This window comes from Nyctibius grandis, chromosome 2, assembly GCF_013368605.1.
Source record: "Nyctibius grandis isolate bNycGra1 chromosome 2, bNycGra1.pri, whole genome shotgun sequence".
In the NCBI taxonomy this organism is placed as follows: Eukaryota; Metazoa; Chordata; class Aves; order Nyctibiiformes; family Nyctibiidae; genus Nyctibius; species Nyctibius grandis.
Window position 1 is genome coordinate 95,753,180 of NC_090659.1, and position 23,871 is coordinate 95,777,050.

At 47.5% G+C, this 23,871-nt stretch overlaps 1 protein-coding gene across 1 annotated transcript in view; it reads right to left on the bottom strand.

The window, feature by feature from the left end:
• Nucleotides 1-9,008, bottom strand: part of KPNA3 (karyopherin subunit alpha 3) — a 55,746-nt gene extending 46,738 nt beyond the window's left edge. Inside the window, exon 1 of the mRNA XM_068419977.1 lies at nt 8,779-9,008. Coding sequence (XP_068276078.1) covers nt 8,779-8,862 — 84 coding nt within the window. The 5' untranslated portion in view covers nt 8,863-9,008. The remainder of the gene's footprint in view (nt 1-8,778) is intronic.
• Nucleotides 9,009-23,871: the final 14,863 nt, after the last annotated feature.

The following is a 23,871-nucleotide window of genomic DNA, read 5'->3' on the forward strand; positions in this document are numbered from 1 at the left end:
CTGAGGTAAACGCCACAGAAGACCAGAAATTCTTAAGCTTGCCAAATATTTATACTAGTTTCCCCTAGGAAAAAGGGGGGGGGGGGAAAGAAAATCTACTAGGCTAAATACTAGCCAGATACCTTCTTTTGCAATCTATGTTTGAACAAAGACACTCCCTTTCCAGATACTTAAACAGCCTTCAACCGTAGTATCAAAGTACCTCATATTCTATGATATATTTAAAAATACCTCCCTGTGAAGTGAGCAAAAAAGTCCTATTATTCCACCTATAAAATGGGAAACAATAACTGCAATTTGCATACATTCACAGGTGCCATGGAAAAAAACAAATCAAGTCCCTAGAGAGCTAGTCTATATTCAACCACAGTAAGCTCTTTTGGTATATTATGTGGCTCAAATGAAATCAGATTTTTTTTTCTGTTTTTTGAAAGATATTATCAAAAGGCAAAAAAAGATTAAACATGTGCTAGCTGCCTAATTAAATCTATGAAGAGATCATTCTGCTCAAGATGCAAGAGAAAACAAGAAACTCAGCTGATAACCCAGGAAGAAGCTAGAGCGTTAGGAATTAGTAAATACACTCCAGCAACATCCCACAATCTTTTATGAACCCTGTCAGCAACCATTCTGATTTAATCATTTCAGTGTCATGAATTCTAGATCTTTCTACCACACTTTGTAACGTGACATAAGCCCTAATTCCATGTTTCTGCCGTTTGAACACTTTGGGTATCATACTTCTCTCCTTGAGGATACCTTCAGTTTCTGAAAATTCCAATTTATACGTCCTTCCATAAAAAGAGTATCGGTTAGCCCTTATAAGTCACTTACATCACCAGAATTGGACTGGTTTTGATAGACAAGAACCAATACAAAACCCCTTCGAACCTCCCAGCTATAGGGCCCACCAAAACACAGGTTACACTGAGCACAGGGATATAGTGGGCCATACCCCACCAGCAATGGGCATGGGAAGAGGGTACTACCAGATTCTGAACTGCTGCTGGTAGCTCATGATGCTCAAAGCTGCCATCACATTGACTGCCTGTCAGAGCTCCTTAAATGTCTCTTCTTGTCTGGAAGGTTGTTCTTTACTGCTGTTTGTTGCATGTTGCATAACACTATCCATTATCAGCCTACGTTCTTCTGGCACGTCTGACGAATGGTGGTTAACAGGATCCTGCTGACTCCTAGCAGGGCTCTCTCATTTCAGGATTCTCTCTTGATGTGGACAGCCTTCTATATCTGGCTGCAAGTCAGACTTTTGGTGCAGAGAAATCACTACCACTGACTTTGCATCTAACATTTGTGTGCATGAAAAGAAGCAAGAGACCCTGATGCTAAAAAGCTGCACGCAAAGACAGTATCTGCTGGTTAGGGTGACCTTAGCTTACCTGGGAGTGAGCTACAATGTCTCTGCATAAATCCATTAACTTTCTGACTTACACTAGAGTTGACTAAGAAAAGGCAAGGACTAGGACATTCTGAGAACTGCAAACCTGAAATCTCACACTGCACCTGGCCAGGAATCGCCTTATTGTATCTCTGAAAACCTGGCCACGAGTTGCCCTAGCACCCTGACCACCTTCTAACCACCTTCTCCTCATGCAAACGAGATTTGACTGTGTTCCACACCAGCAAGTTTGCAATGGGGCTTGAGCGCTCATTAAAATACATCTCCATCAAGGCTAACAAGTCAAACAACGAGGAAGCCATTTCTCCAAGTTGATTTTGCAAATCACCTATTCTGTCACTACCTCCAAAGTCCACCTGTTACTGAATCCGACAATCACCAAGGTTAAAAATGCACAAGAAGAGATCCTTCAACTGGTCAGACATGACAGAATATGAGGGAAACAAGTAATTCAGTAATACGTGTTTGAATGGGGAACATATTCATTTTGTCTCCTGTTCTACAGCCATTCGTACAGTATATATTCCTATTTTGTATTTGCTGTATTTATTAAACATGCACAAATCAAGTTTAAAACTGACTGTAACATTTGCTTAACCTGAGAAAGAAGACAAGTATCAGCTGACCCAGAAGAAATTATATGGAACTTCCCCTGCAGATTTAATGGTGTCAATCTGACTGCAAAGGGATAACAACCTAACACTTAAATATCACTAGACAAGGTATACCTCCTCCCCTTCACAGTGACCTCTTTGAGCCAGCACTGGTCTTCTCCAGATGTGAAGGGCTGGCTCAGGAAGCTGAGGGGAGTAGAAAAATTAAAGAAACATGAAGTGCTTTGCAACCAGTTCACTCCAAGGCACAGGCAATTCTGATGCAGGGCTAACTCTGTGGAAGAAACTAGCTCTTTGACTATCCATATCAAATTTTGTGAAACAGAATGCAAAGCCCACAGCTTCTGCTATTACAGAATTATCCAGGAACATCAATTCAGTATCAGAGTTCCACAGTGACAGGTATTTTGGAAACATCTGATAGGCCCTATTCTTGGAAAATATAAAAGTCTTACATTTCTTCATCATTTTAAGTCAGTTCACTTGGCAATTTGTCTTTACTACTCAATGACGTGCCCCAACAGCTCCAACCAGTTCATTGCCTTTTCTGGCCTAATCTTATAAATTAGATGCCTCTTTCCACTTCCAACCCCACAATAAATACAAATTTGATCACTCACTGGTAGCTGGTACATCCTCCTAATCGTTGTCTTTTCAGATAACACAGTTTTAGAGGACAAAACGTTCTGCTTGGATTTGTGCTGGAACTGCATAAATATTATGAAAGCTTCAAAGAACTTAGGTAAAAATAGTTAAAGAGCTCTTAAAAGTAGCATGAGAGTTACGCTGCTAACAACTTTGACCAGGCTTTGCCAGTTTATAGTTTAAAAAGCAATTCTTTAATAAAAGCAGCTTCAGAGATACCAGAGCAGCTGCTGTAGTGTTAGAAATACACAAGAATGACAAAAAACAAATTCTGTAATTTCAGGAAGATTAGCTAAGGCTTGGTATGTCACAAGAATAAACAGCAATAATTGGGCCTCAATACAGCAAGCACAGATCCCTATCAGCTTATGAAGATTATGTTCATCACGAGATGGCATCTCCGAATTGTTTTCTCCACAGGTATTTCTGAAATAAACAATGACTTCCTAAGGTATCTGTGTCTTTAAAAGTTTTAAAATGCAATGCATTCAATTGATTTTGACCCTCACAAGGAAAATATAAGACAGCATATCTAAGTGGACTTATTAGGTGTTTGTTTTCTGCCAAGAGTCACAAACATTTCACAGCACTGTACCATTTCCTTGCAGACTAACTTAAGTTTGGAGAATTCTGTAGCAATAGCAACTGCGGAGGCTTCCCACATCTACCTCTTACTTCCTACCCATGTAATTCTTTCCAAGGTACAAACATGTACACCTGTATTCTCCCAAGAGTACACTGGCCTGAAAGGGCAACAAAGAAACTGCAGGAGTCAGAGCTTAGAAACTCTGCTTGAGAGTATTAAATCCGACAGGAAGCTACCTGACACCTGTGTTTTCACTTAAACTACTGAGATCCACTAAGCCAGTGAGGCTATTAAGACAGCAGGTCCACAGTACCTTAAACCAACCCAAATCAGCTGTTACAGCCCTATTCCCTCCCAGCTCTTCTTTTGCCAGTATCAGCTCCTGTGCCAGCAAAGTGAAAGGCAGAAAGCTGATCACTCTGTAAAAGTGAGCTCCTGAAAGAAACTGGGTTGTTGTGAAGTAGCTGGGAGTAGGTTTTCCAGGATTGCTACAAGCCTTATTTGTTTCATGTAGTGTTTGAGGGGAGTACAAGGAGACAGCAAAACCACTAGTCAGTCCACAGAACATATCAAGAAATGAGCTGGTAGCAGCATGTCTGCTCATTAACGCTGCACAGCTATGGTACCTCCACTGCAACAAGCCTCTGACATTTGACGGGAACATGGCTGTAAGTCAACCTACACCTTTCTCAGATGCCGAGACTGTAGGATTTGGCCTCCCCAGAACGGTATTCCTCTGCTTGAAAGAAAATTCATGGCACCATGACAGAAAAATGTGAATAAATTCAAGCATCCTCAAGAACTAGATCCACACAGTTAGCAAAGCAGCAACAGTAAATACACTGAAGTTGCCAGAGCTGATGATGGAGATCTGGGTTAAGCCCAGTTTCTTCCTCTGCCTCATCTGGGGTCAGGATGCTGAAGGTACAGAATAAAAATGGATCCTTCAAAGCCCCTGGACCCAAAGGTGATACAGACCAAAAGGTGATAAAATTGGCCCAAAAAACCTGTAACTGGGGAAAAGACATCAGTGGCCAGGACCTCTGAAGCTTAAAATCAAATAGAGCAGGAGCGGGTGAAAGACAACAGAGTGGCTATGTCTCCTTGTGGTAAACAGCCTTGAACAGATTTCAGGAGGTTAATCCTACGGCCTAAGCAGCAAAAGCTCAAGGACTTGTATGCTTTTGACTTATGATGAGTGGTATGACAAGTACACAAAAAGGAAATTTTAATCCCAGTCATTAAAGTGTTTTTACAGAAAGCTACTTAGGTTATAACGCACTAACTCCTCCCTAGTTGTTGAGTTTTTTTTTAAATGAGTGCCCATGGAGCTTTACTTTTGATGCAGTATGCATTTTGCTAATTGCATGACCACATAATCTCATTGCACTACACACAAAAAAACCCAGTAAAGTCATGCAGACAGCGCTACAAATTATAACACCTCCATTCATCAAGAATTTTTTCTCAGTTTTAGTCAGGGACGCTGTCTAATCCTGACAAAAAGAAATGGGCTGAATTGTTTGATCTGTCACCTTAAAACATCAGAACAGTGAGCCAACATATGGGTGCCCGCTATTGTAATAAAGAATAAGTAACACCTCTGGTCCATGAAGTTGGAGAAGTAAAAAAGTCTAAGGAGGATGTTACTAGGCAAAGAATGAAGCTGAAGAACTGCAAACAGAAAAATCAGAAGGGTCAAATTAGGTTTTCTAAAAGCTCGGTTAGCTTAGATATCAATATAAGCAAATAAATGCAGCAGTGAGAAGGGGTATTACAAATTAAGCGATTGCAACTGTTTAATCTTGTCCTGTAAAGCCTCAATTGTATTAGAATAATGAGTGCCATACATGTAGAAGAAACCCACTGAGATTTAAGACTACATGCCTATGATCAACACAGGAAAGCTTTCTCTTCATATATGGGACAATTTTAAAAGCCCTTTCACATGTCTGGAGAATACAAAATTGGGAAGGTTGTGAGGAGAAACTGTTCTGGCAGTTGTTTGTCCAGACGAAGCCACTAGTGTCTTGGCTCCTTATCACTCAGCTCTGCAGGTTCAGGTTAGCTCTGTCTGCTGCTAATCACATGTCACTACCTATAAAAATAGAAGAGTCTCACTAATAAAAGCAAACTCATATTAAGTAACGCTTCGTTTCTGGCATTTGATTTTGCTATTATCACTTTTGGGGGCTAAATACTTTGGAAGTATTAATACCTCAAAATCAGAATTCCAGTTCTATATACAGAACTCTACCTCCTTAACAGAGGAAGCCAAAAAAATGTAAGAAACTACCACCCAAACCTGAAACTAGGAAAAGCAGAGTGAACCTGTGCAGGTCACGGATTCAGAAGCTTTGATTTCTGCTCAACAGATCTGTTTCTTTGCTCTTAGAGAAGGAGCACGGTGAGAAGTTGCATGGGGTGCTGAGGTCTGTCTTAACAAAAACAGAAGTACTTACTCATCCTTTGTTTCCCTTAAAGTTGCATGCATTAACAAAAAGCAAAGACAATTATATGGCCTACCAAACCCAGTAATAAAATATGAGTTAACTACAAATTAAAGGAGTAAGTATTTTGGTCTGCCAGAAGAGTCTGTACCCAGAGGGGATCAATAATAAAATAACTCTTCAGTATTTATTAGAAGCCAAATGAAGACTACTAAAGAATGTATTCAAGCCTGATGAGTTCAAAGGCAGTGACTGTCTCCAGGCAAAAGGTGACTCAAACATCACTGTTTTCAAACTGAACTGGAGAGTGTACAGCTTTGAGTATTTTAGATTTTCCAAAGGATATAATTTAGATATCAGACCATGATTTATAAATCCGTCATCCTAACCACTTACTTTGTCATTGGTGGAATCTAACAAAATGTGTAGATGCAGATCAATGCCAACGATAGCACTGATGCCTCCTGGTTTCCAAAGTTATGTACAGAAAATTGGAGGCAGGATCGCTACGTAAAACTCCTTATTGCAGCACAGGAACCGAAACAAGCGTATTTAATTGCTGACAGTTGGGAATTACATAAATATTCAATTTAGAAAATAAATATTTTGTGGAGAACTGATAACTTTCACTAAATACAAACTGTCAAATCAGCAGGTCAGTCTGTGTACCAGTATCTCAAGAGAAGCACAGTAAGTAATGGCAATTATATAGCACTGCTGTGCTCCTTCATTCTCCACTATAAACTTAACTTACATTGTTTTACTTCTAGAGAATTAAGTTAAATACAGTTTACTTAGAAGAGTACTTCTAACATGAACTTTTAAATAAGTACCATGATCAGAAGAGAGTCAAAAAGGAGACATAGTAGAAAATTCAGACATTTAATACAAATTAAGTTGTTTTGAAAGATGCTGACACATTTCTAAATTTTTACAGTCCACTCAATGAATCTAAATTTCATTTTAGCATATCTCCATGGGTATACAACTTTTACATATTCCCACATTTCATCTGTTTGTTGCCCCCAAAAGAAAGATGCTTCTTAGATTTTTAACTCTTTTCAGAAGCATGGGTGAAAGCTTTAACCACATTAACATCGATGGAGCTATCTGTCAAACAGTCTTAGGCTTAGTCACAAAAGGAAGTCAGTCAGCATACTGGAAGGTAACCCTAGAGGACACACTTCTCTATAACAGCAAATACCCTGTTCCAAAATAATTACTCCCCTTCAGGAAGACATGAGAGACAAGCTACCTCAGCTGGTTTGGTATAACTAATTTCAGTAAAGCTTAAGCAGTCAGTTCCCTTCTTCCTCCCTACAGAGGCAGATATTTAATTCCCCTAGTCTCAGGCATGCTATAATGTAAGCAAGTATGGATGACAGATCAGTTCACACTAGGCACGAACATACCTAACCTTTCCCTGTTTAGAGCTCTGATGGATTCAGGCCAGTGGCTGAGAAAGCAGCAACAAAGCCAGTAACCAATACAGGGAGATGAGACAAGGACAAAATGAATGAGGAGCAGCAGGAAGAGTGTCAGTGGATGAGAAGGGGAAAAAGAAACCCACCACCCCTTCTCCTTACCCTGAAGAGCAGCTGCTAAACAGAAGGATGGGCAATTTTTAGTTACTTTCTAACATTTACTAACCTTAGCCACAAGTGGTGAAGTTATACTTTTTACATACAATATTTTCTGTGAGAAAGATTCACTGTCACCAAGTTAAAGAAAAAATAAGATAAAGATTAGTTTACACCGTGAATGTCATCTTAAAGACACTGCTGCTGCTAAGCCTGACCTGCATAAAATTGTCTCCACCCGAACAATAGCAGCAGAGGTGTGAATTCTGCTAAGATACAAAACGTGCTTTCAAAGGACTAAAATTCCAGCCCTTACTGATCACAGAAGTGAATTTACGTGATAAAATCAACAGAAGCACGGAAAACACCCTCAGGTGAAGTCAAAGTAATCTGACATATATTTAAGTTTTCACTCCAGTGAATCTTAATCCGATTTCAATCCTAGTCCGATTCCAGAACGACCCCCTCCCACCTCCTTTCCTATTAGAGAAACTTAAACACAAGATTTGGGATTTTCTCCCTTTTCAATTGCGACTAGAATTGAAGATGTCCCCGGTAATGACACAGACATTCAGAAGACCTTCGGAACACCTCCAGGGAATAAGCTTCTAATCACTCTGCGTTTCTAAAATTCCGGGGAGTAAACTATTACCCCATTAGCACCACACTCCTTCCCGATTTAGATGGAGACGCCCGGCAGACGATTAGTTATGTGCGTACCAGCACTTAAAACAAAAAAAAAAAAAAAAAGAAAAAAAAAAAAAGAGGTTGATTTAAGGCAGCACAGGGAGCAAAATCGGGCAGCACAGTACGCCGTAAAGAGGCAGATCAGAGTGTGGGAGCGGCCTCTACCACCACCAGCGCAGGCCTCCGTGTGCGGCAGCGGGGCACGGGAGGAGGGGCAGGGCAGCCCCTCGCCCCGGCCGAAGGGCTACTACCGCCCAGCGGGGCTGGCACAAAAGGCAGCCGGCACCATTGTCCACCCCACGGGAGCCCCGATCCCGCCGAGCACGGGGGAGGGGGCGGGGGCAGGACCGGGAGGCAGCTGGGCTGGGAGAAAGGGGCGCTGCGGGCAGAGGGGAGGGAGGAAGGGACGCGGGGCGGGCGGTGGGGGGGGTGGTGCCTCCCGCCGCCCCGGCCCCAGCACGGCCGCCGGCGCGGGGCCCACGGGGTCTTCCCGCACCCCGGCAAACCAGGGAGGGGGCGCGGCGGGGCCCGCCCGCCGGGGCCACGCTCAGCCCGGCAGCGCCAACCCTTCCCCCCGCCGCCGCCTCCTCCGCCCCCCGCCGGCCGCGCCCGCATGACGGAGAAGAAAAAAACCCCCGCGGGCGTTTTCCCCGCCGCCACCCGTCCGCCCCGGGAGGCCGCTCCCCGCCTCCTTCCCGCCGCCGCCCGCCGGCGGCTCCGCCAGCGCGGCCAGGCCCCGGCCCCTCCTCTCGCGCCCGCCGGAGGCGGAGGCCGGGCCCACCGCCGGCCCCGCACCTACCTCCACGTCGCGGCCCTTGTTCTTGAAGCTCTTGATGCGGTGGTTCTCCAGGCCGGCGGCAGCGGCGGCGGCGTTCTCGGCCATGGCGGCGGCTCCCAGCGGCGGCGGCTGCTCCCAGCTCCTGCGAGGCGGCTCCGGCGGCGGCTCCCGGCGGCTCGCGCGAGGGGAGGGCGGGGGGAAGCGGGACGCGCCGTGACGAGCGCGAGGGGGGGGAGGGAGGAGGGGGAAAGGAGCGATAGGGGCCGAGCGCGCGCGCCGTTGCTGAGTGACTGGGAGAGCGGCCGCGAGCGCACGTGACGCGGCGGGAGGGCTCTGCCAATCGTTGCGCGCTCCCCCCCTCCCCCCCTCCGCCTCGCGCCGCCTGGCCCCGCCCTCCCTGCGTAACGGACCGGCGGCCGGGGACTGCGCTGCCCGCCCTGCACCGCGGCGGCCCCGCGCTGCATTCTGGGGCGTGTAGTGCCGGCGGGCGGCGGCCTGGCACGTGCAGCGGGTGGGAGCGCGCCCTGCAGGGCGGGCGGGGGCGCCGCCGGCCTCACGCCTCGGCCCGGGCCTGCGCCGTTGCCGCTGGGGGGTTCCAGCTCAATGCTGAGCGTTTGTGGGGCTCCGGCAAAAGCCGGAGGGTGGTGGGGAGGGCCTGGCAGTGGGGCGCGGACACTCCTCCGTGGCCTCGTGCTTCTGAGGGGGCCCAGGGCCCCCGCAGGCCCGATCGGGATCAACGCTGACAGGGGGGCTGCGGTGGGCTCAGGGTCGCCTCGGCCTCCAGGAAGCTCCCTGAGCCCCCGCAGCCTTGTTAGCTGCGGTTTTGTTCCCACAAACGCACTGTGCAGTGACCTCGCTGGCGTGGGTCACCCGCAAAGCCGGCCTCGGACAGCTCCGCCAGCCAAGGGTGCATGGGGGTCTGCTCCGCACCTCCCTCTGCTCCTGACAACTGCACTGACGTTGCTGTATGTCGCCTGGGAAATGCTGCACAACAAGCACCTAGCAAATCCAGACGTTTTGTGAAGAACTGAGCCTCCTGTGGCTCGCCTGCTGTGCAAGCAGGCCCTACCTGGAAAGCAAATCCAGCACTTTGTGAACACGCCCTTCATACCACACATATACATGGCAGCTGTGTGCATCCCCGGGGTGTTGTACCTACCATAACGCAGAGCACAAATGGTCTCTGCCAGTACAACGAATTCTCCACAAACTGTCAAAATTACTGCAATCCCTCTCGAGTCGTTAGCGCAGCTGTGGTGGTAGTTGTATGCACCTCAAACAGATCCAGGACCTCCAGGTCAATAGTAGCCTGGGCACAGCAAGTTGGGTCAAATACAGCACCTCAAAGTCTCACCTAGTATTTCCAGGCTAGAAAAGAGGACGTGTGGGGGTGATGTAAGGTAACGGTAGACAGTGGTAAGCAGTGACCTAACACCTTCCATAAAGCAGTGATCTAACACCTTCCATAAAGCAGAGTATTATTTCTTTGGAAGAAAAATATCCAAAAAAACAAAACTCCAAAATAATAAAAACGTGTTAACATTCACATCTAGTTCATCTTATACCACATCAGGTTCTGCAACAGACCCTTATAACTATATATAAGCTTTTCACAGACCTCTTTCAGAGCCTCTCTCTCTAATTGACAGCTCAGCTTTTTAATTGCCTTCCCCCAGCCCCTCTTTATATCATTCAAATGACTGTAACTTGTAACTCAGAGTTCTGGCAAAACAAGGCTTGCAGCCTGATGGAGATGAATAAAAATCTGGAAGACTAATGCTCTTCTTCACTGTTGTTCAGCTGTGTTCCAAATGTTCTTATCTGAGTGATCAATGTAGCATTTCCATCCCTCTTGTATCCAAGTAGTTTCGGCTCCCAATGCACATTCCTCTGTGCCTTTTCCCAACGGTTTTGTCTGGCCATGCCGCAGCATCATGGCTAGCAATGGAAGAGAAGGAGCCAGGAGCAGGCAAAGGCCAAATGGCATGACCAATGTGGCCAATGTTTGTCAAGGTCACTAATATCAGAGGTGGCTTCTAGGCTCTGGCACTTGCTCTTTTGAAGGAGAATTGGATCCAGCTGTCCAGCTGTTTTCAAGAGAGCTGCTAAAGCAGATTCAGTAGCTGAGAACTTTGTTTTACCCACCAGGGAAGGTGGCCGTAGCTGCCAGCTGTGGTTTACTCAGGCCTGGTAGGACATCAGAGCAATGCAAATCCAATCTTTCCCAGGCAGGGGTGTTGCAGTTACCCTCTGGAGTAGTTGCTCACCATTACCGCGAAAAAAAAAGAGCTTTGTTCAGCTCCATCCAGTGTAGTCTGTGAGGTAAAACGAACACTTGCAAATAAAAGTGTCTCCAGCCTGGGACAACTCAATTCACTAATCCATTAATCTATACCCATTCCACCAGATCGTATTTATAGATACAACAGTGGCAATGTCTTTTCTTTCCCAGTTCTTCCTATCCATGCTATAAGCCTTTCAGAGTTTCTGTAGTGCGTTTCATTAGTCTTAGTAGACACTCAGGAATTGAATGCCTCTTAGACAGAGCTACATGGCAGTTTGATTAGTTTTACTGCCTGAATAAAGCTTCTTGGTGGAGCTCTTGACTGGATAATTGAAATTGCATGTACTCAGAGAGAAAACATTTTGATATAGTTAAGCAAATACTACTTTTTGACACTGCAATTAACAGACACTACTAAAATATAAGGAATGAGTACTTTGCTGCTTTGAAAACTGAACAAACCATGTGGTTCAGGGTGGCCATTCTTCCTCACTATAAGAGCTTCATCTCAATGTGTTCTTGTCACCAAGACCTGCAAGATATATGTCAGGACCCTGAGCACACTAATAGGATTTACTGGCCCTGAGCAGCCTCCTCGCACTTCATTTCATCCCTCTGCCCCAGTGACGCTGCAGTGGTGCCAGTCTCCAGCTCCACCACAGCCCTGGTCTGGATGCGCAAACTGATGTCCTGGCTGGGCTGAAATGGGGCTCCTGGGTGATGGGAAGGGGTGAAGGGGAGGAAAAGAGGCCGCTTAGGACCAGTGAGGTCTGTGGGTACCTTCAGTGCCCCGACAACATAAACTTTGTAGCTTAAAGAGCTATGAGGAGGAAAGATCCTTCATAAGTCAAAGACGTGGCACAATAACAACTCTTCAGGTGTGCCATTACTGAACAGAGTTGAGCTGTGTTTGTTTCTGGGACGACCTGTTGGCTTCAGCAAAACAAAATGAACCCAGCAGGTGATATTGCCATATTTTGGGAAGTGCACGTGACCAGCTCAGGAACCTGCCTGCAGCTCCAGAGTCAGAGGCCACTCACCCTGTGGTAGTCAGTCACTTGTTCTTTTGCAGCCAGTGATTTTGTCTATATCCACCAGTCAATACAGCCGCAAGAAAACCAGCATGTAAAAGAAATATAATGAACCTGAGTCATGCTCTTGCTGGCAGTCCCTCCAAGAAGGACTGGGGAGATTTAGGTGCAGTGCTTTGAGGTGCTACCTGGTATCAGTCCCACCCTGCTAGTGGATGTTAGAAGGCGAGGCAGGAGAGGCAAATAAAACGTGTCAGCTCCTCGGTCTCTCTATTCACAGCCACGAGCAGCTGAAGCCAAGACCTGTGGGGTGACAGAGGTGTGGATGCCTTCCCAGCAGAGGAGCGGGGCAGCTGGTGAGGTGGTATCATCTTAAGCCACCGCTGCTGACTTGGCTACAAACCACATGTCAAGAACAGTCTGTAAAATCTTGCAACTTGTAATGACAGAAAGGTACAAGGATTGTTACTTAAGCTGTTAAGTTAACCTAAACCACTCACGGGTCTCGTGTTGTGCTTGCCAACCTCAAAATGGGATGCCTAAGCATCTCTGACTTGGGTTGCATGACAGCTGTAACTGTGTATTACCATTGGCTTGGCAGAGCGAGAGAAAGCTTTTTCCTACAAAATTCCGTGTGCTCTCTAACTCCCAGCAGACGCTGACTTTCATACTTTGCTTTCTCATGTCTGTGAGAAGCAGCGTGACTGGCGCAGGCTCAGACATGTGCGCAGCCAGGGTTCCTGCCTGGATCATCTGCAGCTCTCCCCACCGTACGTACAGCTCTCCAGCAACCGGCTGAGCAGCGTCTCATCAGGTGTTGCTCTCTGACAAAAAGGGATGAGTAACGCATAAGTAAGCTAAGGCAAAGTCCCCTACGAACAATGCCTTTGACACTCCTTGTCCCCTAAGATACATGTATCATTTCGTTGAGACTATTAATGCATGTTTGCAGGTCTCTCCATCACTGAAGTAAAAATTTGTCTTCATAGGAAAAGAGTTATGTTCTTACCTCATGGTAGCTAAGGCTTAGTAATGAACGTGAGGTAAATCCTGGTAAAGACTCTGGCTTTGTCAAAGGCTGCCATCAAATACCGTGGATGCTAAGAGGTAACACGCACTCAAGGAGAGGTGAGGTAAGTCCACTGAAGAGAAGCCCATGGAATCACAGAATCACAGAATGTTAGGGATTGGAAGGGACCTCGAAAGATCATCTAGTCCAATCCCCCTGCCGGAGCAGGATTACCTGGATCATGTCACACAGGAACGCGTCCAGGCGGGTTTTGAATGTCTCCGGAGAAGAGAACTCCACAACCTCTCTGGGCAGCCTGTTCCAGTGTTCGGTCACCCTCACTGTAAAGAAGTTTTTCCTCATATTTATGTGGAACCTCCTGTGTTCCAGCTTGCACCCGTTGCCCCTTGTCCTGTCAATGGATGTCACTGAGAAGAGCCTGGCTCCATCCTCATGACACATGCCCTTTACATATTTATAAACATTAATGAGGTCACCCCTCAGTCTCCTCTTCTCTAAGCTAAAGAGACCCAGCTCCCTCAGCCTTTCCTCATAAGAGAGATGTTCCACGCCCTTAATCATCTTCGTGGCTCTGCGCTGGACTCTCTCTAGCAGTTCCCTGTCCTTCTTGAACTGAGGGAAAGTTGCTGTGTACAAAGATCCACACCCCCAGGTTAGGAAACCCCTAATTGGAAGCTGGGAAAGTGCTGGAAGAAGCATCACTTTTTTTCCTGTTCTTATGCTTTTTCTTAAGACATCTGTTTACTGGTGACTGTTGGAGATGCAATACTGAATAAGACAGGCTTTTGGTCTGACCCACAATACTCCTTATATTTACAGCAGAAATTAGTGCTCAGTGAACCACATCACTATGAATTTGGCATCCGAATACCCTCAGGATACAGCATGGTCCTCCAGTTTCAAAGCAGTAGGTTATGGGTGTCACCATATGTCTGTCCTGTTGCTGCTTTGCTCCTTTCATGCCAGGGTCTGGGTCCTCCAGTCACCCACCCTGGGGGCAGCTTACCTTGTGCCAGCCACCAGTCTGGGATGAAAACAGCTGCTCTTTTGGCAGAAAACTCCAGCCACAGGCTAGGATGGTGCACACAAGGAAACCCTGCCCTGGCCGTGGTGGGGATATGTACCTCATCAAATTTGGCTCTCCAATGGCCTTTCCCAGTCCTTCAACAGTGTCTCAACAGACCTGGCAGTCTTAAATACCCCTCTGCAGCAGTGCACCATATCCTGCTACCCACAGGCAGCACACTCAAGGACACTTTGCAAAAACAGACAGCTCCACTGGGCTGTCAGGAGGTGTGTGGTGCAGGGCTCAGGGAAATGAGGACTCACCTCAATATTTCTGTGCCAGGACTAGTCCCAGAGAGCTGCCCTTGCTGCTGGGAGAAGTTGCTTCTGGGGGCAACACAAAGAGCCGGTGAAGGAGCTGTCGTGAGGCTGGCTTTGGAAGAACCGGTGAACAGCCCAGGGCTGGGATTTGTAAATGTCTCATTATCTGTAAACCAGGAACAGAAGCATTGAGGGAGCAGCTGACTGGTCTGCTAGCATTTCCAGAATCTGGGGGATGTTGTTAGTGAAGGAGGAACCGTAAAACCTCTGGTTATTCATAGGCCCTCTGTGTTCAGTCTGAGCCAAGTTGCTGTCTCAGCATCTTTGTCCACGCTTTGACCGGGAGGAGAATTAGAGGAAGCTCCTCCTGGGACAGAGCATCACTTTCCTCCTCCACTATTCTCACAAGAAACCCCAGAGTAAGTACACACCGATTCCTCATCTTCTGCTGTTTCCTGCTGTCAGGCAACTCCACACAAGAAGGTGTGCTGGGGGTTGAGGATGACAGCAAGGTGGGCATGGCGTAGGAGCTTCATGGACAAGGGCCTGCTGCCACGGTACCCAAGCAATAAGAGCTTGGTTGGGTGACGGTAGCTGAGGACAGTCAAAAGCCCAATCACCAGACAAATCCATAGTGATGAGGCAGGTCCCAGGTCATGTCAGGGTCCAGACCGATGAGTTATATGGCCAGCTACAGGGATAGCTGCAATGTAGCTCAGCCAGAGACCAAGGGCAAGAGCCCTGCTTAAAAGTAGTTCTTGAGATAAGGGGAGTGAGTCCCCGCCAAGGCTCCTCACAGCTTGTTCTCAAACAGCTCTTTGATTCAAGGCCAGGCAGCTGCACTGTCAAAGCTGGCCCCGGACCCAGGCAGCCCAAGCCCCAGAAGAAGGGGGATGTGCTCAGGGCCCGGGCAGCCACCTGAAGCTGAAGGCATCCCTTTCTCCTGATGTCTGAGCTCCAGGCTGCCGCAGAACCAGAGGGATCACGGAGACTTACACCAGGGCCTGGACAGCTTTCCCAAATTTAAGGCAGATGATAATCAGGAGCCAGAATGCCATCCTGCCCAGAGCTTTGATCCAAGCAAAGCTCTTGAGATACTGTTTGCAGAGCCATGGGTCCACCAACCTCCTAGGCTTTGGCCTTGGAATGCAGGTGCTCAGAAGGCTGGGCTGTGCTGGCCTTTGCCACAAACACCAAAACCTGATGGGCTCGCTGGTTTTTCTGCTAGGAACAGCTCTGGGTGGTCTGCTCCATGGCCCAGAACCTTTGGCATGGGCAGCCCAGAGATGCACCGGTTGAAGCCTAGCCCCAGAGCCAAAAAGGGCAAGGAAATCCCTGGTGCAGACCATGCTGCACCTGAAGGAGACTTCAAAGGGATGCAGTTTACAGGAAAGGTCCCTGAGGACCTGGGAGTGACTGTCCGCAGGATGGCTGTCTTAATTTATATTTCAAAGTGGATAATTTAATTGGCATAATTGGGAGTTTTCTTTCTTCTCTTCATTATGGATGCACAGAATACGGTAGTAGAGACAGTGAGAGGGAAGCATGTCTGGGAGGGAGATAACTGCAGAAGTAGTCTGTGACCAGGTAAATAATGTCATCCTACTTGGGAAACTGCAGGGGTAATAAGGATCTCCTTTAAACATGCTGGTCACAGGGTGTGGGGTACCACGTCATGGCAAAGAGGAGAGGAGAGTCTATGCTCCTGGGTAATATCTTTAGTGGTGCAAGGCCTTTTGCACAGAGGATGCACCAAAACAGGGTTCCCCCAGTGGCAACGGCACAGCCTAGCACTGTGACTGATGGGCCTGGTTCCCTGGCCAGAAGGGACACGTGTGAGGTCACATGTGATCATACAGGTGGCACAGGGCTACCTACACCATGCCCCCAGGGTTATAACACATTGGCTTGCACCACTCAGGATGCAGCCCGTGGTGAAGACCATGGTGAGGCAGGCTGTCCCTCTGCAGCCCATGGAAGTTAATGGTAGAGCAGATACCCACCTGCAGCCCGTGGAGGACCCCACGCTGGAGCAGGTGGATGCCCGAAGGAGGCTGTGACCCCATGGGAGGCCCATGCTGGAACAGGCTCCTGGCAGGACCTGTGGCCCCGTGGGGGACCCACACTGGAGCAGTCTGTTCCTGAAGGACTGCACCCCATGGAAGGGACCCACACTGGAGCAGTTTGTGAAGAACTGCAGCCTGTGGGAAGGACTCATGTTGGAGAAATTCATGGAGGACTGTCTCCTGTGGGAGGGACCCTGTGCTGGAGCAGGGCAAGAGTCCGAGGAGGAAGGAGCAGCAGAGACAACGTGTGATGAACTGACTGCAACAATCATTCCCTGTCCCCCTGTGGTACCAGGAGGGAGAAGGCAGAGAAAATCAGGAATGAAGTTGAGCCTGGGAAGAAGGGAGAGGTGGGGGGAAGGTGTTTGAGTATTTGGTTTTATTTCTCATTATTTCTTTATCTCATTATTTCTCTATCATCTCATTTATTTCTCTACTCTGATTTAATTTGCAATAAATTAAATTAATTTCCCTGAGTCGAGTCTGTTTTGCTCATGACGTTAATTGGTGAGTGATCTCTCCCTGTCCTTATCTTGACCTATGAGCCTTTTGTCATATTTTTCTCTCCCCTGTCCAGCTGAGGAGGGGAGTGATAGAGCGGCTTTGGTGGGCACCTGGTGTTGAGCCAGGGTCAACCCACCACACTGTCACAAAGCACAGTGACCCGTAGCAGATTTTGGCACATGTTAGCAATACACTTTTTCTCCTGAACTCTCAGTTGCTGAGAGCTGCAGGACTTAGCTGCACTGCAGAAAGTAGCCATTTTTTAGCAGAAGTATCTCAAAGTGGAGTTGCAGTGACACCAAAGTATCTTTAGTGCTCACATTTTTAAACGTTACCAGGAGCCTTCACTTGGATTTGATCTGATTTCACTAACTCAGATTAACAACTTTTTGTATAAGCAAAGACAATTTAATGCAAATAATTGTGACAGACAAGGCAAAGATTTACTGAGGTGGATCTGGGGGGCTTCTGGTTCCCCCACCCACCTCGGTCCCAGCAATGCAACGTGCATTTCCACGCTGTGTGCATGTTGTGCAACCAGCACCTCCCCGCACTCAGCCAGAGCAGGCTGTCTCTGTCCCTGGTTAATGCAGCTCTGATTACAGCATCCTCAGAAAGGCAGATTTTCTTTCATGTTCTCATATCCAAGTATTAACCTGCCCTGACATCACTTAATTTGCCAGAGCTGATAGCACAGCCTGAGATCGCTTCACTGCAGAGATTATACAGAAGTAGAGGCAGATTCCAATAACTTCTGTTCTGCAAAACAAGTTTTAGTTTCTACTCCGGAATAAGGTTTTTTAAATATATATGTATTTTTATTTATTTTCTCTCTCTCTCTCTCTGTATAATAGCTTGTCTTGCTGCAGAGATGAGAAAGTCACAGATGAGGTGCTATGTGAATGTGGAACAAGAGACCCTTCCCTTTGTGTACCTTGATGGAAGAAAATTGAAGTGTAGCTATGCTTCTGGTACCAACTCAGACCCACTACAGCTGGCTACCACCACCATCTCCTGCTCATTTTAGGAGATGTTTTGCATAGGACATGTAGTGACAGGACAAGAGGTAATGGTTTTAAACTGAAAGAGGGTAGATTTGGATGAGATATTAGGAAGAAATTCTGTCCTGTGAGGGTGGTGAGACACTGGCACAGGTTGCCCAGAGATGTTGTGGATGCCCCCTCCCTGGAAGTGTTCAAGGCCAGGTTGGATGGGGCTTTGAGCAATCTGGTCTAGTGGAAAGGTGTCCCTGCCCATGACAGGGGGGTTGGAACTAGGTGATCTTTGAAGGTCCCTTCCAACCCAAACCATTCTATGATTCTATGATATTTAAAACTTGCAAATAATTATATATTTGGTACCAGGCTGTTATGAACAACATACAATCTTCTTGTTTCAGTAACTTCAATTTGTAAGAAGTCACCAAAGCAGCGAGTCCCCCCACTTACACATTGAAGGTGGTTTCACATGATTATTGGCAGAAATGCCAATTTTATTTTAAAACGTCCTGTGATTTGATCTCAGGATCTATTTGGATCTTCAGTCCCCATGGCAATAGCTTCTCAAATCCTGAAAATAACAATGTGCGCAGCTATTTTGACTGAATAAACCAGACACCACACATGCGTAAGGCTAAGCATATGGGTGCGTGCTTGCAGGGAAAGGGTTTCGTTTCAGTCATGAAAGTAAATAGCTATTTTCCAAGTGCATGTAGAAATCTGCTGTACTTGGTCAGATGTGTCAAGTGAGGGAGTGCTATTTTTACATTGTCATTTTTTAAAGCAGGCCTGCATTCCTCCTTTTGAATGACTTTATGATGATACCTGATGTGATTCACATGCATAGGGAACCTATTAGGGTTGCTCTTCCCAGCAAAATACCACTGAAATGGTGCCACAGAAGAGGAGAGGCAGGAAAATGGATCCTAACCTTGTTTGGTATAGTCATGTATTCCCCCTTTGGACTGGAGCTGTTAATCAAAAAAGGAAGCCTTGTGACTTGTTTTGGTTAAGAACAAGAATTTTTTTTCATCTTTGATGCTGCCTTAAGTGTTTGAAGATAATGTACGATGAAGGAAGAATCAACTACACAGGCTCACAGCTCTCTGCCTTTCTGAGGGACTTGATTTGGTCCTGTGAGGGTGCTCCAGCAGGGCTGTGCCTGGATGGACCTCTTCCTGCAGGCCACCAGGTATCACATGGACCTTGTCTCCTGGTTGCCCAGCTCTGCATCACTCCTGGAGCCTGCCCTCTGTGTGATCCCAACGCAGGAGTGCCAGGGGCTGGTGAGCACTGTGTCCCACAGGAAGATAGGCACTGTTTGCCCTTGATGCTCGCTTGCAGGCTGGTGCTCAGCTGTCTGCAGCCCCCCCAGGTTGTTGTGCAGAGGAAGTTGGGAAAGATGGACCTGCGCATTTATTCACAGGGGTCTGTAGCTGGTGGCGTGCATTGACTCCAGAGGTAATAGCTGTTTTTTGGGAAAGACAAAAAAGTAAAAGTAGAGAAACAGAAGGGAAAGGAAAATTGCCTGCATGCCTAACTGGGAGGAGAAGGAACAGGAGGTCCCCAGAGGAGTGTCCTCCCCTGGGCATCCTCTCTGGTGGCGTGGGTGCTCTCCCTGCAGACAAACTTCCTATGGTAACTACATGTATTTTTCTTTTTTTTTGACCCCCTCAAACTCTCTGTTGGTTGTTCCTGCTTACAAAGCTGTTAGTGCTGATGGGAGCACACGGTGATGGGGCACACTGGTTATTTGTGAAGCTTTGTGTGGTGTGTGCGTTTTGTCAGGTCTCCTAATGGAAGCTGAGAGCAACAGCCCAGGAACAGGGAGAGAGGTGGGAAAGGAAGGTGATTCTTACGATGGTGGCCATCACTTCTCATGGGAGACCATTGTAACATGGCTTGCAGGTGCAGAGCCATGAGAATAAGACAAAAACCACATGGGCTGACAAGGGAAAACCACCACCCAGGGGCTCAAGAGAACTCAGCAGCATGGGAGGGAGACACGGAGAGGTGAGGAGGCTGCAGAGCTGCAGACAGGAGCCCTTAATGTTGCACAGGTTGAGACACTTCAGGCTCTGCACGACACGGAGCAAAGCCAGAGAATGGCTGAGAAGCACACGCAGAGCCAGGAGCTGGGAAATGCTCCCAGTCAGAGCTGTTCAGCTCTAAATTGTCTCTTTTTATAATCACAACCAGCAGAGTGAGTGACGACAACCGCTTGCTACAATGGCATCTCACCAGCTGTGAGCGAGCTTGCTTAAATGCAAGTGTCTTCAGCTCCTTCCTTGGCTGTCGCAGGCCAGCTGGCACAAGGGCACCCCGGTGCATCCCCGTGGGACTCGTCTGAGGTGACCGAGGCCCCACGGCTTACTGGCCAGGATGGGACTATGCCAGGCACCATGCCAGACTTGACAGGGCCCTGCTAGAGGAGATCGGGGTCTGTCACCTCCGAGCAAGGCATGGGGCATCTGGCTGCAGCCCTGAGGCACCGCTGAGCCGACTGCCGTTCCTGTCCCCGGCATCCACCGACAGATGCTGTCATCCCAGGGCAGGGACATCCAACCCACTGGTGAAACGGACTCACCAGCTGCTGTTTTCCAGTAGTGGATGTTGAGCTAAGCCACTTCTGAGTTTGGCTTTGTCTTCAGGGTGAGCCCGGGAGGGATTTTTCAGCTTTTCTGCATCAGTGCAAGGAAAAGGAGAAAGTTAAGTGGCAGGGCAAGGGAAGAATAAGTCAAGGCAAGGCAAAAGAAAGGAGGGCAAGGCAAGACAAGGCAAGGGGAAGGCAAGGCAAGGCAAGGCAAAGGAAAAAGCAGGCAGAGGCAAGAAAACAATAGGCAAGGGGAGAGGAGGGGAGAAAGAGGAGAGGAGAGGAGAGGAGAGGAGAGGAGAGGAGAGGAGAGGAGAGGAGAGGAGAGGAGAGGAGAGGAGAGGAGAGGAGAGGAGAGGAGAGGAGAGGAGAGGAGAGGAGAGGAGAGGAGAGGAGAGGAGAGTTCTGGGCCCCGCACTTCAAGAAAGATGTTGAGGTATTGGAGCGAGTCCAGAGGAGGGCGACCAAGCTGGTGAAGGGTCTGGAGGGTCTGACCTACGAGGAACGGCTGAGGGAGCTGGGGTTGTTTAGCCTGGAGAAGAGGAGGCTCAGAGGTGACCTTATTGCTGTCTACAACTACCTGAAGGGAGGTTGTAGTGGAGTGGGAGTCGGCCTCTTCTCCTGGGCAGCTAGCGATAGGACAAGAGGACACATCCTCAAGCTTCGCCAGGGGAGGTTCAGGTTGGACATTAGGAAGAATTTCTTTTCAGAAAGGGTTATTAGACATTGGAATGGGCTGCCCAGGGAGGTGGTGGAGTCACCATCTCTGGATGTGTTTAAGAAAAGACTGGACATGGCACTTAGTGCCATGGTCTAGTTGACAGGGTGGTGTCAGGGCAACGGTTGGACTCGATGATCCCTGAGGTCTCTTCCAACCTCGTTGATTCTGTGATTCTGTGTGCTGTACAGAAGCACAGTGGGTGTCCATCACTATTTGGAGAGGAGAGGAGAGGAGAGGAGAGGAGAGGAGAGGAGAGGAGAGGAGAGGAGAGGAGAGGAGAGAAGAAGGGAGGGAAGGGGAAGGGAGGGGAGGGGAGGGGAGGGGAAGGGAAGGGAGGGGAGGGGAGGGGAGAGGAGAGGAGAGGAGAGGAGAGGAGAGGAGAGGAGAGGAGAGGACTAATAAGAAGCACTGTAGTTCCTACTTCACTGTTTGTCTCAAGCTGTAGTGAATTTAAAGTGCAACCTCAAACAGCATGAGTGTTGGCAATGCTCTGCCTGAGCTGAAGCATGACAATGACAACATAACACGAACAAAAAATGTGAGTGTGGAGTAACTGAGAGGGGAGGGAGCTTTTTGTAAGCATTTGTTTGGAGATAGTTTTATGGTGATCCAACACAGTCGATGTAAAATCTGGCTGAGTTGAACTGGGTATCAGCCAGCCTGGTGTGGCTACTAAAATTTAGCTGAAATTGATATTTTATACCAATTTATTTAGGTGAGGAGAGAGGTATTACCTTCTGGGTCGGCATCCCCCCTGCCAGCCCAGCCTTGAGGGCTGGTTCTGCTCCCCAAGGGCCCCCACCACGAGCCAGTATGGGCGGCTGGCAGGCTGGTGGTGAACCAGGTTGGAGAACGGATCCAGAGGGGGAGAGGTTTACTTTTTTTTTCTTTTCCCAGGCTATTTTTTCTGCCCTTGGTCAGCTACTAAGTGAGAGACCACCGGGACCTCTCAGAAGCCCTCCAGCCAACCTGCAGCAACGCGACTCGGTATTTCCCCTGCTGCCAAGGTAAATACAAGCAGGGAGGAAAAAACAACAGCGGTAAACCCCAAAACCCTGAGAGACTTCTTCATCCACTTTGAAAAACGATAGCGACAGGGCCCCCTGTTTGGAGGGACTCCTGGGTGGGTCCCCTTCAGACCCACGCGCTCCCTCTCGCCCTTTGGTGGGAGCGCTGATCGCTATATGAAATGCTGATCTGCCGTCCCCCTCTGCTCTGCACATTGCCACGTCCCTTGTCAGCACTCAGCAAGCTGGTATTAAAACAAGAGGGAGGCCAAGTGGAAGAGAAACTAAAAGCCACCTCCTGGCTACGGGGAATTCCTTCCCTGGCAGAAAATCGGCGCTGGCTCTCCCAAAATTACTGACAGATTTCTGTCGTTCCAGGTAATAAGTGAGAGTTCAGTTAATTATATCAGTGCCACAGACTTTAATTTTAAAAAAATTACAACAAAATTTTTGTATGCTCTATACAAAAAAATGTTGTATAGAGCATACATGGTTAATCCCTGGCATTGCTCCATCAGTGTAAAAGGAATAGGGCTTCTTGTATTTGAAGAGATAACAGTCCTCCAGGCTACAAAAGATAACTGTGCTTTTTAATTTAAGGTTACAGCCATGACAGCAGTGCAGGGGGTCTCTCTGCTCCAAATATGCTCAACCTGCATTGACTGATGGTTGTTATATCTGGAACCTCGTAGGATGTTGCGGGGAAAGTGCCAGAATAAACATCTCTGCTTACTACAGAGGCTCAAAAGACTGAGATGCAGTCAGATGTAAATACCTTGGTAACTAACATGTTTGGGGTTTTGTCCGGACTCTCGCTAGGTGCTGGTGGCGGTTTGCTAATAATTACAGTTACATTTTTGAGTGATATGAAGCACTGGGAATATACGTGGGGGTCCTGAGGCTGGAGGGGAAAACCTTGTGGATTATGAGGAGGGAAGAAGGCCATTCATTCTTCACCTTCCCTTTACATTTAACTTTTATATTTAACAGTTAAGGCAGAAATAATAAGATTTCTATGCAGATCTTTAGAAACCTGTATTGGTAGGGAGAGAGTGAAATATGAATGTATTTTGTAAATCTAGTAGAAATGCAATTCAGGAAGATGAATGCAGCTATTAAAACTTCACATCTTAGATATATTTGACCAATATACACATGTTATTTGGAGCTGTAGTTTTTGGAAGTTACTTATAGCATTAAAATAGCAATAAATCTCTCATAGCGAGTATTATTTAGCATCTACATTTCAGTTCATTCCTCAAAAGGATGTCAAGAAGTGAAACAATGAATTAGAGGGCAGATGTCTTTCATCAGCTCTCCTTAATTGCTGCCCAGGTTGCATTTCTGGCAGATCGGCAGCAGACCTCTGCAAAGGCCATTCACAGTGATGAAAGATACCACGGTGACGGGGATGTGAAACACGAGCAGCAACCTGGATAACTGTCACAAGCGTAGGTCCAAACCAGTCTATTACAGCAGCGACTTCCCAAGGTGTCAGCCCTGTCCATGGCTCAAGGAATCATCTTTTTAACCCACCTGTGAGGAACCAAAACC